This window comes from Dendrobates tinctorius, unplaced genomic scaffold, assembly GCF_039654945.1.
Source record: "Dendrobates tinctorius isolate UK_male_01 unplaced genomic scaffold, ASM3965494v1 ptg000115l, whole genome shotgun sequence".
Lineage (NCBI taxonomy): Eukaryota > Metazoa > Chordata > Amphibia > Anura > Dendrobatidae > Dendrobates > Dendrobates tinctorius.
In genome coordinates this window covers 17,414,679-17,432,157 of record NW_027361783.1, presented here as the reverse complement: position 1 = coordinate 17,432,157, position 17,479 = coordinate 17,414,679, and the positions used below count along the sequence as shown (strand labels likewise).

Below are 17,479 nucleotides of genomic sequence, written 5' to 3'. Positions count from 1 at the left end.
GACACGATCCGTTGGGGGAGGCCATGCAGCTTAAAGATTTGATGGATGAAGACCTCGGCCAACTTAGGCGCTGAAGGCAAGCCGGGTAACGGGATGAAATGGGCCATCTTGGAGAAGCGGTCTATCACCACAAGAATAATAGTACACCCTGCAGAGGAAGGCAGGTCTGTCACGAAATCCATGGCAATTTGTCGCCAAGGCGCCTCTGGAACAGGTAGCGGGTGAAGAAGGCCAGTGGGCAGATTCCTAGGCACCTTGTTCTGCGCACAAGTGGTACAGGATGCTACAAAATCCTTCACGTCCTGGAGAAGAGTGGGCCACCAATAGTAGCGGGAGAGAAGCAAGCGAGTCTTTTTGATCCCGACGTGTCCTGCAATCTTGGACGAATGCCCCCAACGTAGCACCTCCAGTCTTTTGCTGTGTGGAACGAAGGTTCTGCCGGGCGGAAGGGTAGAGAGGCTCACAGGGGCCACAGTGATGATCTTCGTGGGTTCAATGACATATGATGGATCTTCCTCTAACTCTGGTGACTGCTGAGATCTGGAGAGAGCATCAGCCTTGATGTTCTTATTCCCGGGACGAAAATGGAGCTGGAAGTCGAAGCGGGAAAAGTACAGCAACCACCTAGCTTGCCTAGCGTTGAGTCTCTGAGCGGACTGAAGAGAGGCTAGGTTTTTGTGGTCAGTGAAAATAGTAAAGGGGTGGACCGCCCCCTCGAGCAGATATCGCCATTCCTCCAGAGCCATCTTTATAGCGAGCAGCTCCCGGTCTCCGATTGAGTAGTTACACTCAGCAGAGGAGAAGGATTTGGAAAAATACCCACAGGGAACCAGGTGACCAGATGATGCCCGCTGGGAGAGTACCGCCCCGGCCCCGGTGGAGGAGGCATCCACCTCTAGGATGAAGGGCTTGCTGGTTACAGGGCGATGTAATATTGGTGCAGACGCAAAGGAGCGTTTCAAAGCAAGGAAGGCGTCTTCTGCTTCAGAAGACCAGGAGTTTGGTTTAGTTCCTTTTCGGGTCAGGGCCGTGAGGGGCTTGGTCACGGAGGAAAAGTGAGGAATAAACTGTCTGTAATAATTTGCAAATCCCAAGAAGCGCTGAATGGCTTCCACCCCGAGAGGACGGGGCCATTTGAGTACAGCAGAGAGCTTCTCGGGATCCATCTCCAGACTGGAGACAGTGAGAATGTAGCCCAAGAAGGGCAACGAGGTTTGCTCAAACAGGCATTTCTTCAATTTCGCATAGAGCTGATTCTCCTGAAGACGTTGCAAGACCAGGCGAACACTTCTTCGATGCGAGGATAGATCGGGTGAGAACATGAGAATGTCATCTAAGTATACCACAACACAGGAGTACAGTAAATCTCGAAAAACCTCGTTGACGAATTCCTGGAACACTGCCGGGGCATTACAGAGTCCAAACGGCATGACCAAATATTCATAATGGCCATCACGAGTATTGAAAGTCGTCTTCCACTCGTCTCCAGCGCGGATTCGGATTAAATTATAGTCTCCTCGCAGATCCAGTTTGGTAAAGAGCCGGGCCCCCCTCAGCCAGTCGAAGAGCTCTGGGATCATTGGGAGAGGATACCGATTTTTAACAGTGATATTGTTCAGCCCTCGATAGTCGATGCATGGCCTGAGGGATCCGTCTTTCTTCCGGACAAAGAAAAAACCCACGCCAGCAGGAGAAGAAGATTTTCGAATGAAACCTTTGGCCAAGTTTTCTTGAATGTACTCTGTCATGGCCGAGGTTTCTGCTAGAGACAGGGGATACGTTCTCCCCCTGGGTGGGGTAGCTCCTGGAATCAACTCAATGGGACAGTCAAAGAAGCGGTGTGGCGGCAAGGAATCTGCTTCCTTCTTACTAAAGACGTCGGCGTACGCGTGATAGGGAGCCGGGAGTCCTGATAGGTCGACTGGCTCCTGAGGCGGGTGAGGATGGAGCACTGACAACAGACAGCTTTCTTGGCAAGAATGACCCCAGCGCAGAATCTCTCCAGAGTGCCAGTCCAGCACTGGTTCATGCAACCTGAGCCAGGGTAATCCTAGTAGAATGGCGTGGGACAAATTGGGTAGGACATAGAAAGCTATTTTCTCCCAATGAAGAGCTCCTACTTGGAATTCCACTTCGGCAGTAACCATAGTGATAAGTTCCGGAAGTGGTCTGCCATCCACAGAGGAAATCGCACGCGGGCTTTCCAAGGTAACCACTGGAATCTGGAACTTGTCCACCTCCTCTAGCCGAACAAAATTACCAGCTGCACCCGAGTCCACATACGCCTCCACAGATCTATGCTCCCGACCTATCATAATCAAAGCAGAAATGGTAAGGGGCAGAGAGGAATTAGGGTCACCTAGGGAGGCCTCTCTTACCTGGCCTAGGTGGAGGCGTTTCCCGGCCTCACAGGACAGGTCCGCAGAAAATGATTGGCTCCGCCACAATACAGACATAGGCCCTCCGTCATCCTCTCCCTGCGCCGTTGCTCAGACAATCTTACACGGTCAATCTGCATGGGCTCAGGGGCGGCACTGGTAGAGGGTGCAGAGGAATGCGGAATAGGGGCTTGATAGAGCCTAAAGGGTCTTCTCTCCCTGGCTGCTTCACGCAAACGCTCTAGGAACCGGAGATCTATATGGGTAGCCAGGGATGTTAGGTCCTCTAGAGTGGTGGGGGTATCCCGACCGGCAAGCTCGTCCTTTATTTTGCTAGAGAGGCCCCTCCAGAAGGCTCCCACTAGAGCCTCATTATTCCACCCAAGTTCCGAAGACAACGTCCGGAAACGGATGGCATATTGTCCCACGGTGAGCGAACCCTGACGGAGGTTGAACAGAGCCTCAGTAGTAGAAGCCAACCGTCCAGGCTCGTCAAACACCTTGCGGAACATATCAAGGAAATTTTGAATACTAGAGACCATGGGATCTTCCCTCTCCCACAAAGGATTCACCCAGGCCAAAGCCTCTCCCTACAGGTGGGACACGATAAATGCCACCTTGGCGCGGTCAGAGGGGTATTGCTGTGGTAACAGCTCAAAGTGCAGTCTGCACTGGTTCAAGAAGCCCGACATAGCTTGGGATACCCGCTGTACCTGGGGGGCTTTCCCAGGCATGGTGGAGGGTGAGATACTGGGTCCCGGGGTTGGATTGGGGCAGCCGCTGTGGACTGTAGGGACAGTAGGCGGTCATCGACGGATGCCATGTAGTTTAAGATGTGGGACTGGGTGTCGCGCTGCTGTGCTAGCTCCTGCTGGAGACCTGCTAACATGGGAGCGTGCCCGGGGTCGGCGGTTTGAAGGGCGGAAAGTCGGGTGTCCATGGACTTCATGAAGGACATTATCCGGGTCTGGTTTTCCCATAAAAAAAGTAATTCTTTTTGCATAGCGGCCGCAGCTCCAGCGGGGTCCATGGCCTGATTATACTGTGACGTTCAGGAAGAGATAACGTCCGAGAGTGGACCCTCTGGGTCGCGGATCCGGAGCCCCTGGGTCGAGCGCACCAGGTGATGACCGATCCCTGTGCAGGGATCGTTTGGGGCAGGACCGCAGAGGGCAGAACCGCGACTGCTGGAACCGAGAGGGGCAGCTCGAGGGACTGGAGAAGGCAACTGGCTGGCGAGGCTTACCAAGGCCCGGAACTCTGTGCAGGAGGATGAGGACAAAGGGCTGGATGATGGGCAGGGAACAGAACGGACACCGGAGGACGGAACAGAGACAGGGAACCGGGAAGACGAAGGTAGTGGCACTAGGAGTAGGCAGGACAGATGACGGGCAGGAAGACAGGGAAAACACCAGAGGTAGAGACAGCAAGACTAGGGAACGTAAGAGATGAAAAAAGACCTATAAGAACCTATAGGCGGCCAAATTAGAGCAGGTATGGACACACAATAATCAGGCGTCCTCCCCATGTGGGAGACGCCTGATATATCCCCTGCCGGTAGGCAATAGGCTGGCCACTAATCAGCCGCCACCCACCGCAGGGTTAAACTACCCGACGGCCGCGCGCCCGCGTCCTAATGCGCATGTGCGGGGTCGCCGCTGTTGGGAGACCAGGAAGGCGGGGCACACGAGAGCAGGAGGAGGAAGGAGGCATGTGTGGACCGGAGGAGGGAGCAAGCGGCGGCGCGCGACAGAGCAGGTAAGAACTGGCCGATGGGGGGCCCGGAGCTAGGGGACCGGCGGCGGTTACGACCGGCGCCGTTACACTCTGACACTGGACTGCTTGACCGTGTGCATGGCTTTATGAAGTCTGAAGAGGGCCAATAAATTTTGCAGCATAATGTAGGGCCCAGTGTGAGAAAGCTGGGTCTCCCTCAGAGGTCATGGGTCTTCCAGCAGGACAATGACCCAAAACACACTTCAAAAAGCACTAGAAAATGGTTTGAGAGAAAGCACTGGAGACCTCTAAGGTGGCCAGCAATGAGTCCAGACCTGAATCCCATAGAACACCTGTGGAGAGATCTAAAAATGGCAGTTTGGAGAAGGAACCCTTCAAATATCAGGGACCTGGAGCAGTTTGCCAAACAAGAATGGTCTAAAATTCCAGCAGAACATTGTAAGAAACTCATTGATGGTTACCGGAAGCGGTTGGTCGCAGTTATTTTGGCTAAAGGTTGTGCAACCAAGTATTAGGCTGAGGGTGCCAATACTTTTTTCTGGCCCATTTTTGGAGTTTTGTGTGAAATGATCAATGTTTTGCTTTTTGCTTCATTCTCTTTTGTGTTTTTTCATTTGAGACAAATTAAATGAAGATAATAATACCAAAGAATTTGTGTTGGCAATCATTTTCAGGAAGAAACTGAGTATTATCTGACAGAATTGCAGGAGTGTCAATACTTTTGGCCACAACTGTACCTTGGTACTATAAGAGCCGTTCCCTTGTTTCTCCACATGGTCTTGATCACTGGGCCTGCTCCCACCACTCCCTGTATAGGGGGTGGTTTTCACAACGGTAGCTCACCCAGTTTTCCGAACCATGGGGCCCTGGGGTTCCCCTCTGGTACACATTTCTTAAGCAATGCTCACTATAATTAACAACATTGCTTTTTATTTTCAGTTTCATTTTTCACAATGTGAGATTTCCCTGGGTGGCTTAATTTTTGGAGCTGCATTCTTGGATATCTTGGTGTGTGCGATTGGGTTTTTTGGTCTGCCCCCAACACTCCCTGTATAGAGAGTGGTCTTCACGTGGATCACTCGCCCAGTTTCCCCACCACATGGCTCCAGAGGTCCACTCCTGAAAAGTTTTTTCTCCAAAAGAAGATTTTTTTCAAAAAATCCTTTATAACGATCTGGAAAATTCCTAAGAATTTCTTTTAAAAAGTATCTGGGTATGGAATCATTTGAGTCATACTTTTTTGGCCTACATACACATGGTTGGCAGCATATGGGGGCGTGAGATACTTTGAATCATACCAATTGGATTTCCCTCAGTGTCACTGGGATCCATTCACTGTGGGGTTATACGCAAACATGTGGATCATTATGCCCATTAATTTTTGTTTTGGGTAAGCCCTATCATGTTTAGCGTATATAGGGCCGACAATCCTGGATATTGTGGCCCCAGTCTACAATGGGTTAATTGTGGTGGACGGCACTGTGATAACAAACGCTCTGATATGACGTGCCTGAATTAGGGTTTTTCTTAGCTTCATGTGTAACTATGGTGACGGAATGCTCCATAGGCCGGTCAGGCGTTGCATGAGCTATGAGGTCCACCTACCGGAAGCGCGTCACATGCTGGGGGCGTGGTTTTACCTGGCGTGACTCCCGGCAGCAGTTATTTGAATCACAGGAGCGGGGACAACAGCAAGGCAGCCAGACTCTTTGCAGAGACTCCCATGATGAGTCAATTATGACGAAACGCGTCGGGAGACGCAACGTGTGAGGGAGGCAATAACAGGTCATCAGGGCAGCAGGAGTTCCCTGTTATGAATAACATACCAGCACACTTAGGGTGACGGGACTCTGACCGGGTGAGATCTGACAATATAGAGCCGTGATGGCATATATTAACACGGCGTGATCAATCTTGATATCGCAGAATTGTCACAGGGAACGTTCACTGAGTTAGTGAGGAAGCATGGTTCTAAATCTATGACTATATGTGATGATCTATCTGCTTGCCTACCCTATCTGCTGCTTGTCTTGAATGACTTTGAAAGGCCTCTATTTTCCCAGTAATGGATGGAATTTTTTGCATATACAAAGCACTTTTTTGAGACAGTGAATTGACTGTCCACTAAGTGCAATATAGAGCATGAGTTCCCCATGCAGGGGAAAAGCTCAACACATGCACTAAGCACTTTTGAGATTAAAAAAGACTGCCGATCATAAGTAATATAATCCTGAAGGGTGTGGTGGTCGTGTTGGTTTAATTTGGGTGTGTGACAGTAACTACATTTTGTTGTAGTGAGAGCCCTTATATTTAAGGTATCTAGGCTGTTAATACTGCACCTATCTAAAAAAACTGTCACAATAATCAAAGAGGCCTTATACTCAATATCAGCAGGGAAATCCTGTGGGGATTTTTATCAGTGTCTGTACCTTTTTTTGTAGTTTTTTTTGTCTATTTTGCACCAGGGTGATTATATGTCTTTTTGAGTTTTTATTTAAAAATTTTTTTTTGAATAAAAGTTATATTTTATCCATTTGCTCATTTGGATCAAAAGTTCACATACCCTGGTGATTTTGGCCTGATAACATGCTCAGAAGTTAACACAAATGGGGTTGAATGGCTACTAAAGATAACATCCTCACCTATGACCTGTTTGCTTGTAATCAGTGTGTGTGCATAAAAGCTGAGTGAGTTTCTGGGATCCAGACAGACTCTTGCATCTTTCATCCAGCCACTCATGTTTCTGGATTGTGAGTCATGGGGAGCACAACTGTATGAAGATCACTGCCAAGTTACAGTATTCTACATTAGGATATTTTTTTGCATCATGGTATAGTTAAATTAAAAAACTGTTTTTTTGCAAGTTAAATAAAAAAAGTAAGACAATGCTAAGTTGGGACCATTTAACGTTTGTTGGTTTTGGTGATTAGACTTGTGGATTGGCCAAAATGTGCTTGTGCCCAGATGCTCATTCCATGAATACTTTTTCCATTATGGAGATGACACCAAGGCAATTATGAAAAGCAAGCAGTCATTTCCAAATAGATATGTTTCATTATTTTACATTGTATTTATGGTATTTCATTTTTACATTGAGATGTGGTAGCCTTAATTGAACACGTTTTGATGACAAAAGAAAACAAAGCAGTAAAAGTCTGAAGCATTTGTGATTTTAATAGCTAACTATAAAATTCTGTGTAAATAAAGTAACGTGAATGTATAAATAGGATGCAAGTTTGTCATCTGTTAAAAATGTATTAACATAGCACAGTGTACTTAAAAAAGAAATCTTTATGGAAATAGGATGTCAATTTTGAAAGCAAAAGCCAGCTTAATGTATGGAATATTGCACACTTGCCACCCTTTTCTCCAGTAATTAGACTTTTATACATAAAAGTGGTTCCATCTGTATTGTCTTCAAAGGTCTATGCTGTGCGTCACTTTTGTACCTGCTTTGCATTCAGATTTTGCACAATGTATAGGGTGAAGTAAGAGAATATAGCCAATGTTATTCCAATCACTCGGCAATCCTTAAGACAATACTTTTAGTTTATTCAAAACACATTATATTTATACAAACACAATACTGACATATTATAGTAGTCATGACATTGAGAGAATGCTGGAACACTATTAGGAAGGTGCACTGCGCTTCTCACTCTATGAATATTTATAAGGCTTATTTACTCAGACTTTAACAGTAATTAAACTGTGTAAAAAGACTATTCCCCATGCTGCAGACAAAATGCACTTAAACTTTGCAGTTACATGACTTAATTCCGTAGAATTAATGGAATTGTACTTTGTAGTTCAACAGTTAACAGTGGGGCAATGAATGTGCCTAACCTTTGCCACTGATCACAAATGGACTGATTACAAAGAGTGAGCTTGCACAAAGTCTGTAAGGTTTTGTACATTTTGTACAATTTAGAATAGAAAGAAGAATATATTTATCATTTATATATTTGACTTTGTGAAACACAGTTTTAACTTTTGATATAAAAAAGTTAAAAAAGTACATTTTTTATGTCATTTTCAGAAAATGTGATACAATGCAATTTTCTTACCAAGCTTTCAGAAAAACATGACCAAAAATCTTATAACAAATGTATCATGTAAGCAAGTTCAAAAATGTATAATTTTGATAACATATCAAACAGCTGATGGTTAAGATGGCAACTGTCTGATAAAATGTCTGCTGATTTTGAGATGGTTTCTAAAGAGATACAATATCAACAGAGTGTTTGTCTGCAAAGCTTGGTTTCTCTCCATTGAAATTAAAATGTAAAAATGGTAATGACCACTCATTTTGGTACTACAGTTTGAAGAACTGTGATAATGAATGCCAATTTGTGCTTTTAAGCAATCCAGAACAACATAGGTACTTTAAAGGAACCTGTCAGTCAAATGGATCAAAATGTGACTGCATGATTGCAGCTGGATATGATTTTTCTCTGAAATGCTGCGCCATAAATCATTGTTTGAATAACTCGTCAGTAACTGGAGGGAGAGCCCAGTCCAGCATCACCCCCAGATTAAAATCGCTCTTATTGATTGAAAGTACTCCCCATGTGTGTACACCTGGAGAGACCTAGAGACCTGTCAATCAACTAGAGTGGTGTGAGGAGATGCCAGCCGGGGACTGATTTGGACTAGTCAGATATTGTTTTGGCAGTATGAAAATACTGACAGGTTCCCTTCAAACTGCACTTGTGTGCAAGAATATGGTTGAGACACATGATCAAATTGAGTATGCAATTTTTTTTTCTGTAGAAAACACATAAAAAAATTCTATATGCTGCCATATAAAAGTATGGTGGTATGCATACTGAAATAGAAATGCAATGTCTCATATTCCATATTCAAGTAAAATAAAGAGTTAAAGTTTACATTGATGGCTGAAGATCTTAAGTAATGTGGTAATGCTCATTATATAGCTAATATTGTCTTTTATGGTACCCAACTCTAATAGGTGGCACTTGAGCACATGCTTACATCTTCTTAGAAAAGGGGTGATATGCATATTCTTTCCCAGGAAGCAATCCATGGCTTATAAATCTCAGAATTCTAGTTTCTAACGCTCCTCAAGGAGAAACGTTGCCACCTAGACCTCCATCAAAGGCTTTTCACACAGCTAACCAATATCCTAATATAAAAAGACAAGAGTAAAGAGCTCTGTAACAGTTGTCTACAGATTAAAGATGAGCGAACCCAAACTTAAAAGTTCTGGGTTCGCACCAAACATTGAGTGACTCACGGAAGACCATTCTAATTTTTTGAGTTCCAGGGTGGGAAGGAGAAGAGGGAATATATTTTCCAGCTCCAAAGTTTGCATGCCCATTGTCTTTAATGGGGTTCAGGTTCTGGTTCAAATTCAGGCTCCGTCCTGGTACCCAAAATGAACTTTGGACTAAAGCTCGGGTCGGGTACCAGGGTTTCACTGGTCCAATCTTCCCTACTATAGATGGAACACTATTTCGTTTGGAGAAGATTCTGGTGTAACTAAAATTACTAACTCACATGGAGAAACTTATTTAGCTATTGTGTAGCCACATTCAATAAATGGTACTAAAGAACCATTTTTATTCCTTGGAGAAGAAGGATAATTTGCATGAGTGAGAATAATAATATACAAGCATTAATCCATCATAATCAGTGTTTACAACTATCATTCAAAAACTAGTCATCTACAAGCATAGGGTTTTTTACCACAAAATAAGAAAACTTTTGCACCATATCATGTAACTTCTATAATTCTATAATTCCCTAGAGTACAGTTCTATGTCTACCACAAAAAAATTGTCAGATGCAATTCTTTCCTCCATATGGAATAATATAGGTCACATTGCACCACAGCTTTTACGTGATGTGACTCAAAGTCGCCATATAGTCCATAAATAGTTGTCCACAACTATAACAGTCAATGATAAGAAAATATTTGAACGGCACTCTTCATGATTTACATGGCAATTCATTACCAGTTGGACTTTTCAAGCAGTGTGATCTGAGTAAAACATATTTTTTTTTTTATTTCTCATCTGTGTTGTGGAGATATTAGCTTGTAACCTTTATATGCTAATTTTCACTAAGACCAAGATGATATTAGCAGAGATTATTCTCTCGGAGCGACTAAAAAGCAGGATACAACCCTAGAAAAGCTTAGAACCATAATTTCTGTGTAATATGGAAATACATGTAATAACATTCAACTCTCCTCATTGACCTAACTGGCAGAAATTACTGTGCAGGGGAAGTAGAGCATAGTACAAACGTCATTGCAGCTCTCCTCTCACAACACTGTCAGCCCTGCTCTATTTCACCTCCACACACTAACATTGCGATGTGAGAGGAGTTAAAAAAGTGCTTGTAATGGCACAAAGCTCAGTTCTACTGACCTCCATATTTATAAAAGCAGTAGGTGCTGGCAGTGAAATACATGTAGAAGGAGACCAGAGTTGTTGTCATTATAAGCCTCTCTTGCAGCTCTCCTCTTGTTGCACTGTCAGTGTGGTTGTAGAAAAAGTAGAGCAGAGCTGTGTGTCATTACAAAAGTTTCTTGAAGCCCTCCTTTCACAGCACTGTAATGTGGAGGGAGGGTGAGTAGAGCAGAGCTGACAGCTTTGTAATTGAAGGTCTGCAAAAATGTATGTAATGAAGCATATCTTTACTCTTCTCCCACTGCACATTAATTGCCAGCAGTTAGATCTGTGTAACTGGGTAAACATCTCACTTTTACATATCAGACAGTGAAAGCGGAGTCTGACCTTTTCCATGGACAGTTTGGGTGTGTGCACACGCTGCGGATTCTGCTGCGGTTCCACAGCGGATTTGGCCGCTGTGGGTCCGCAGCAGTTTTTGCTGCGGTGTACAGTACCATTATTCCCTATGAAATACACAAACAAGAAGTATTCAGCTCACCCCTCTTCACTCCTGATCACACCTCCGACGCATGGAAACACCCTGACCTGGGTGTATAGTGCATGCACAACATAAAGAAGGATTTTTCCAGCATCTCCAGGAGATAAAATAATAATTGCTTTATTGAGAATATAAAATCTTCATACCATCAGGTAAACACGACATAAAGAGGCGTATGGAGGGGAGCAATTTCCTACGCGTTTCACCCTAAGAGGGCTTAATCATGGAATACTCCCCTCCATACCCCTCTTTATGTCGTTTTTACCTGATGGTATGAAGATTTTATATTCTCAATAAAGCAATTATTATTTTATCTCCTGGAGATGCTGGAAAAATCCTTCTTTATGTTGTGCATTATTCCCTATGGGAATAAAAAACCGCAGTGCAGACGGTGCAGATTTTCCCGAGCGGTTTTCCTGCGGTTTTGAAACCGCAGAAAGAATTGACATGTTAATTCTTTCTGCGGATTCCGCTGCGGTTTGCCATCTCCTCCATTTTGGAGATGAAAAACCGCAGGGCAAAACTGCAGAGCAATTCACAGGTAAAACCGCAGGTCTTTTGACCTGCAGATTTACCTGCGCATTTTACAAAATCCGCGAGGCCAAATCCGCACCCCAATCCGCAGCGTGTGCACGTACTCTTACTTTTATTTCCTGCCTTACACTTCCTGTTTTTAATTGGTCAATCTCATGCAGTCGATAAAGTAACTGACCCTATAAAGGTAGATCTGCTAATGTCTCCTGCTATATGTTGGAAATAAACTTTACAGTGTAATATCTCTGCAATGGACATGAGAAACTAAAAAAAGAAACACATTTATTTAGCTCTTCAACCACTATTCCATGCTGTGTCCAGTTTAATGTGTTAAAACTTGTGAAAGATCCTCTTTAAAGACAACAAACTACAATTTTGGTAATTAAATTTGCCAATTTGAACAAAAAGTTGTTTGCTTTTCTCCGCCACAAGCTTTAGAATATGTGACCCTTGGGTCAATTTGAAAAATCTATTTGATAATTTTCTCTAGAAAGGGGAGTTTATTATAAGAAAAATGGATGGGCAGCCCAAAGCAACAACATGGCCTTCTTCTGTGGAAGGTACAGGATTTCCTTCAACCCGAATTATTTACACAGCAGTACCATTATCAAAGGGTGAAGACATGAAGGTTAAAGGAGTTTGTCTTTATCCACCTTTTTCATGAAAACTCAATAATGGAAATAAAATAGAATAATAAATGTCATTTAGATTTGTTTTTGTTTCTTTTTTTATTTTAGTAATATGTATCAATCTCTGATACATTAGTCTCAGTAAAGCTTAGTGAGCTAAGTGATCCAGAGGGTGAACCTGTGCCTTCAAATGCATAGCAGTGAAGGTGGTCCAAAGGAAAAATACTTGTGTCTGTATTTGCTTCTTCTAATTTCTCCGTTAGGAATTCTTTAAATATGGCCACATCAGGACCAAGCCCCAAGGACAATCGGTACATACTTTGAATATCGGTTCTTATTGTCCGTTTTGGCTTTCGTTCACGCATTACTGTTTGTTGTCTAAGTCCTGTAATGTCAAAAGCTTCGGTGTCTTCTTCTCCTCCCCCTTCATCATCATACTTTACAATATTTTCTTTTAAGTCTTCTCCTTTCTCTCTCATCATATTCTGATTTTTCCGGCATCTTACGTGCATAAGTAATGCCAACACTAGAGATACAATGGAAAAAAGAGGTTATTTCCATACCACAAATGTCATTATTATGTTAACATATTGTCTAGTGTTAAATACTAAGTGCTTATTTTGGTGCTGATAATTTCTAGTTATGATGTCTATCCACAACAGCCACAGGTAGTCTTACTATTGAGACCACTGTTCAGTTGTAAAGTCAAGTGGTAAGGTTGCCACTGTTTCTTGACCATCACAGCAACAGTCCTTGAGCTAGGAGCAGATAGCAGATAAAGGTGGTATGTGTAGTTTCCATTTTTTGCATTTAAAATGCATGGTTTCCTTATGTTATCTTTACTAACAAAGCAGAAAATCCCTTTAACCCTTAAGAAAAATCATCCTCCTGTTCCTGTAGCTGGGCTTCATAATGCACGTGAAGATTGCATTACAAGACACATCACTTCAATAGTTTTGAGATTTACTTTTGGTCAGTTATAAGAAAATTTTCACAAATTCCATCCATCCATCCATCCATCATTTCTGTTTATCATCTATCTAGTGTATTTGCATTTACTGTTTAAGATTTTCCCATAACCACTATTATATAATAGCCTGGGGTAAACAGTACAGCAAAAAAATATATACTTCAAGCTCTGTGCAATTTACAGAACAAATAATTTTATCACTGTGTTCTTTTTTCTTTTACTTATTAGAGATATTGAATAGCAGTACTTTCATCAATTACCTAAAATCAAAAGGATGAAAATTGAAATTCCAACCATTGCTCCAGAGTTGACAAATTTGAAGAAAAATCCTCCTTTTCCACAGGATTCTGTGTTGTTATCAATGCCGCAATCACACACTTTAATGGTTAAGGTGCTGGTACTGCTGAGCGAAGGGGTCCCATTGTCACTTATTATAACTGTCAAGTAAAATAATAGATTGTCTTGAGAGCTATATCCATCTTGAGCTGTCAAAATGGTAGCCGTGTTATCTGAAAGAAAATTCAAAAACATGTATTTAAGAAAAGTTTAAAAGATACATGTCATTTGTAAATGGAAAAAAGTCTTACTCTACAAAAATAATCTTGTATTTTTCCTTTCACTTTTCATAGTACATTTTATGACACCATTCTATCTTTCAAACGTGTTAAAAATCTTATATCTCACTTTCAGCCTCTGATTGTCGGATAAAGACACACTGTATCTTTTCAAGTTGAGTGGTAACTCTAAAAAGTAAGCAAAGTTTAGTCATCTACAGAAATATATGAAAATAATTGATTATTATTTTTAGCATTTCAAAGATTGTGCTTATCTAAACCAATATTAACAGCGAATTTTATCTAAACCAATATTAATAGCGAATTACATGTAAGGGTTTTGAAAATATGTGTGATGAATCATAAAACATAACTTTCTAAACATTTATCTTTATACAAACAGTAGTGTTCAAAAGTTTTAGACAGTTGTGGAAAAAATGCTACAAAGTAAGAATGCTTCAAAAAATATTATTAATTTAATTTTGTGAATTATTTACGTAAATTCAGAGTCAAGGAACAAAAGAAGAATCTAAATCAAATCAATATTTGCTGTGACCAGTCTTTGCCTTCAAAGCATCATCAAAGCAGTAATTCTAGGTACAATTGCACACAGTTTTTGATGGAACTCAGCAGGGAGGTTGTTCCAAACATCTTGGAGAACTCATCACACATCTCTGGTGATTAAAGGCTTGTGCAAATCCTTCTCTATCTCATGTAAGGGGTACTTCACACTAAGCGAGATCGCTAGCGAGATCGCTGAAGCATCACTGATTCTGTGACGCAACAGCGACCTTGCCAGCGATCTCATTACGTGTGACACTTAGCAGCAACCAGGCCTTCTCTGCGATGTCACTGATCATGCTCGAATGTCCAGGGCCATTTTTTGATCGCTGGTGTCCTGCTGGCCAGTATGCATCGCTGTGTTTGACACCGACGAGCAACCTCGTTAGCGACTCAGAAATCATGGATGCAGGTGGGAGTCGACAGAATTGCTGCTGTGTGACAAGGTCCCAAAGACCCCCGAGATCGTTGCTGCATCTTTGGGTAAATCTGACTGTTTGACAGCTTACTAGTGATTATTTAGCGATGCACCAGCGATCCTTACCAGGTCGGATCGTTGTCGGGATCGCTGGTGCGTCGCTTAGTGTAACGGTACCCTAAGACTTGATAACATAAAGATCTGACTTTGGGAGTGCCATATCATCACTTCCAGCACTCCTTGTTCCTTTTTCACATTGAAGATAGCTTTCAATTATATAAACAATATATTTGGAATCAAACAGATGGATCCATGATTGCATTGTATGTGGACAAATATCAGCCTGTATTTCCCAGCCTTGATGATACCAAAATTTGACAACATTGAGGTGGTCGATCAAGGAAACTTAGTACATCAGTTGAAAGTAACATTGTGTTTTACTTTCTTTGGAAATCAGAAGATGCCAAGCAGTGACGTTAGCTCAGAACTGGAAGAGACTAGTGCAACCCAGCTACATTTATATATTGTTTGGAGAAATCTTGCCAGAAGTAGGTTTCACAGAAGCATTGTGGCCAAAATATTATTTTTGACATGGAAACAAAGCTAAATGACTCAATTATGAAAGAAAACATAGGAACTGTGGTACATAGAGATATCAGTTGGTAATCTGGACTGATGAGTGAAAATTTGAAATATTTGACTTTAGTATAAAGCATTTTGTTTGTCAAAGGGGTGGAAAGAAGAACAACAATTCATATCTTCATGCACCATTGAAGCATGGTAGAGATTCCATGAAAGTTTGGAGCTGCACTTCAGAAAATGGAGTTAGGAGTGTGATCAAGCATAATGGTGTTATCAATGCTGAAAAATACATGCACATACTTGCCCATTATGCCTTAACATTAGGGAGGCATCTGATTGGCTACAAATTTATTTTGCCACAGGACAATAGCATCAAAATTAAAGCCAAAGTTATTAAAAACTAACAGCAGAAAAAAAGAAAAACAAGGAGTCCTGCAAGTGATAACATACCTCGTTCCACCACAAAGAGCTCTGATTTCAAAATCAAGAAGTCCGTGTGGAATTATTTGAAGAAACAGAAGGATTTGGCACCAGCCTACATCCAAAGAAGATTTGTGTAAGTATGTAAGCTTTAATCCTGTTTTGATGATAATGGGTGGTCACCAGAGGTGGGTGGATTGATTTGCGGCACTCCGAGATATCAGCCAAGTCCGAAGTTTCTGGCTCCTAGATGGCTCGCAAGGTGTATACTGTAAGTATAAAACCTTATTTGTATATTGAAAATAGATACCTTTCAGAATATCAGTAAAACCAACAGTTGAGTTCACGTGAGTGCATAAATTATATTTATCATAGCAATAAGAATGAAATCATTCTTCTGCATGACTCGCTAGCGTCTATTATCCAGGGTGACTCGCAAGCACTTTTATCTCCTGCATTCTTTTTGAGGCTTTCATCTGATATTTTTTTTTAAGGGGGTGAATGTCACGTCCGCCATGTCTGCCATGTCTGTTTGTCTCAAGAACTCCTGGAGCGATGTACATGCGCATGTTTTGTCTGCTGTCCTGCATGTTCCTTAGAGCAGTGTGCACACTCACCTCATGTCTGAGCTACAGGATGCCTGCGTTTCTGCTCTGCCTTCTGTGATATTCTCGTCATGTCTGGAGTCCTTGATCATGTGACATTTCTTAAGATCCTGCACTGTCTGGTTCTGCAATCATCTCGTCATGTCTAGAATCCCGGATCATGTGTTCTTCCTAGGATCCTGCACTGGTTGGTTCGGTGATCATCTCGTCATGTCTGAAACCCTGATCATGTGACGTTTCCTAAGATCCTGCACTGTCTGGTTCTGCTATCATCTCGTCATGTCTAGAATCCCGGAAGTGCTCCCCTGGTCCTGACCTGGAGGAGGAGGTGCTATGCCCTATATCAGGCCGCCCCTTCCTATGCTCAGGGCCTGATTATTGTGTGGCTTCCCTGCATGGCTGCTTGGTCTGTGGGGTTGCTCCCTCTATTCTGTGCCCTTGCACTCTGCCCTGTCGTGCGTCTCTGCACACGCTCCGTGCTCGTATTCCGTCTCTTGTCTTGTGCCATGTCTTGTGTTGTCTCTCGTGCCATGTTTGTCTTTGCCTTGCTGTGCCTTGTGGTCCTTCCTGTGTTCTCTGCCTCGCCTGTTTTGCCATGTCTTGCTTTTGCTATGCTTTGAGTTGTAGTCCTCCCTGTGTTCTCTGCCTTGCTATTCCTTGCTTTGTGTTCCTCCCTATGGTCTCAGTCTTTGCTTGCTCTGTCTCGCTCTCTCCTATGGTGCTCTGTAGTGCTCCCTGGCACACGCGCCATTTCTCCTCTCCTTAGTGCTCGTTTCTTTGTCTAGTCCCAAGGTCTTCCCTTTGCCCGGCTCTGGGCTTCTGCCTACGCTCCGCTGTTAGACTCTGTCCTCGCTCTGACCTGGCTCTGTTTCTGCTTGATCCTTGCCTTGTTCCCTGCCTTGTCCTTGCATTGAACCCCGGCGTGGGTTCCCCTTGGCCGTCTCCTGTGCCGTGGTGAGTGCCACGTGTTTGTGTACAGCCGTGTGCACTGGCCAGTGTGGCGTGCCCCCTGCGTGGCTCCTAGCATGCAGCCCTTCCTTGTACCCTGGCGTGGCTCCTAGCACGCACCCTGCCTTGAACCCTGGCGTGGCTCCTAGCACGCACCCTGCCCTGAACCTGGCGTGGCTCCTAGCACGAAGGTTCCTTTGCCTGCCTCCTTTGCCTTAGTCGTGC

General features: G+C 43.2%; 1 protein-coding gene across 1 annotated transcript in view; it reads right to left on the bottom strand.

The window, feature by feature from the left end:
• Positions 1-11,354: 11,354 nt before the first annotated feature.
• Positions 11,355-17,479, bottom strand: part of LOC141101162 (cadherin-19-like) — a 296,165-nt gene continuing 290,040 nt past the window's right edge. Inside the window, exons 11-12 of the mRNA XM_073590021.1 lie at positions 13,427-13,675; positions 11,355-12,722 (exon numbers count right to left, since the gene is read on the bottom strand). Of these exons, the coding sequence (XP_073446122.1) occupies positions 12,301-12,722; positions 13,427-13,675 (671 nt within the window). The 3' untranslated portion in view covers positions 11,355-12,300. The remainder of the gene's footprint in view (positions 12,723-13,426; positions 13,676-17,479) is intronic.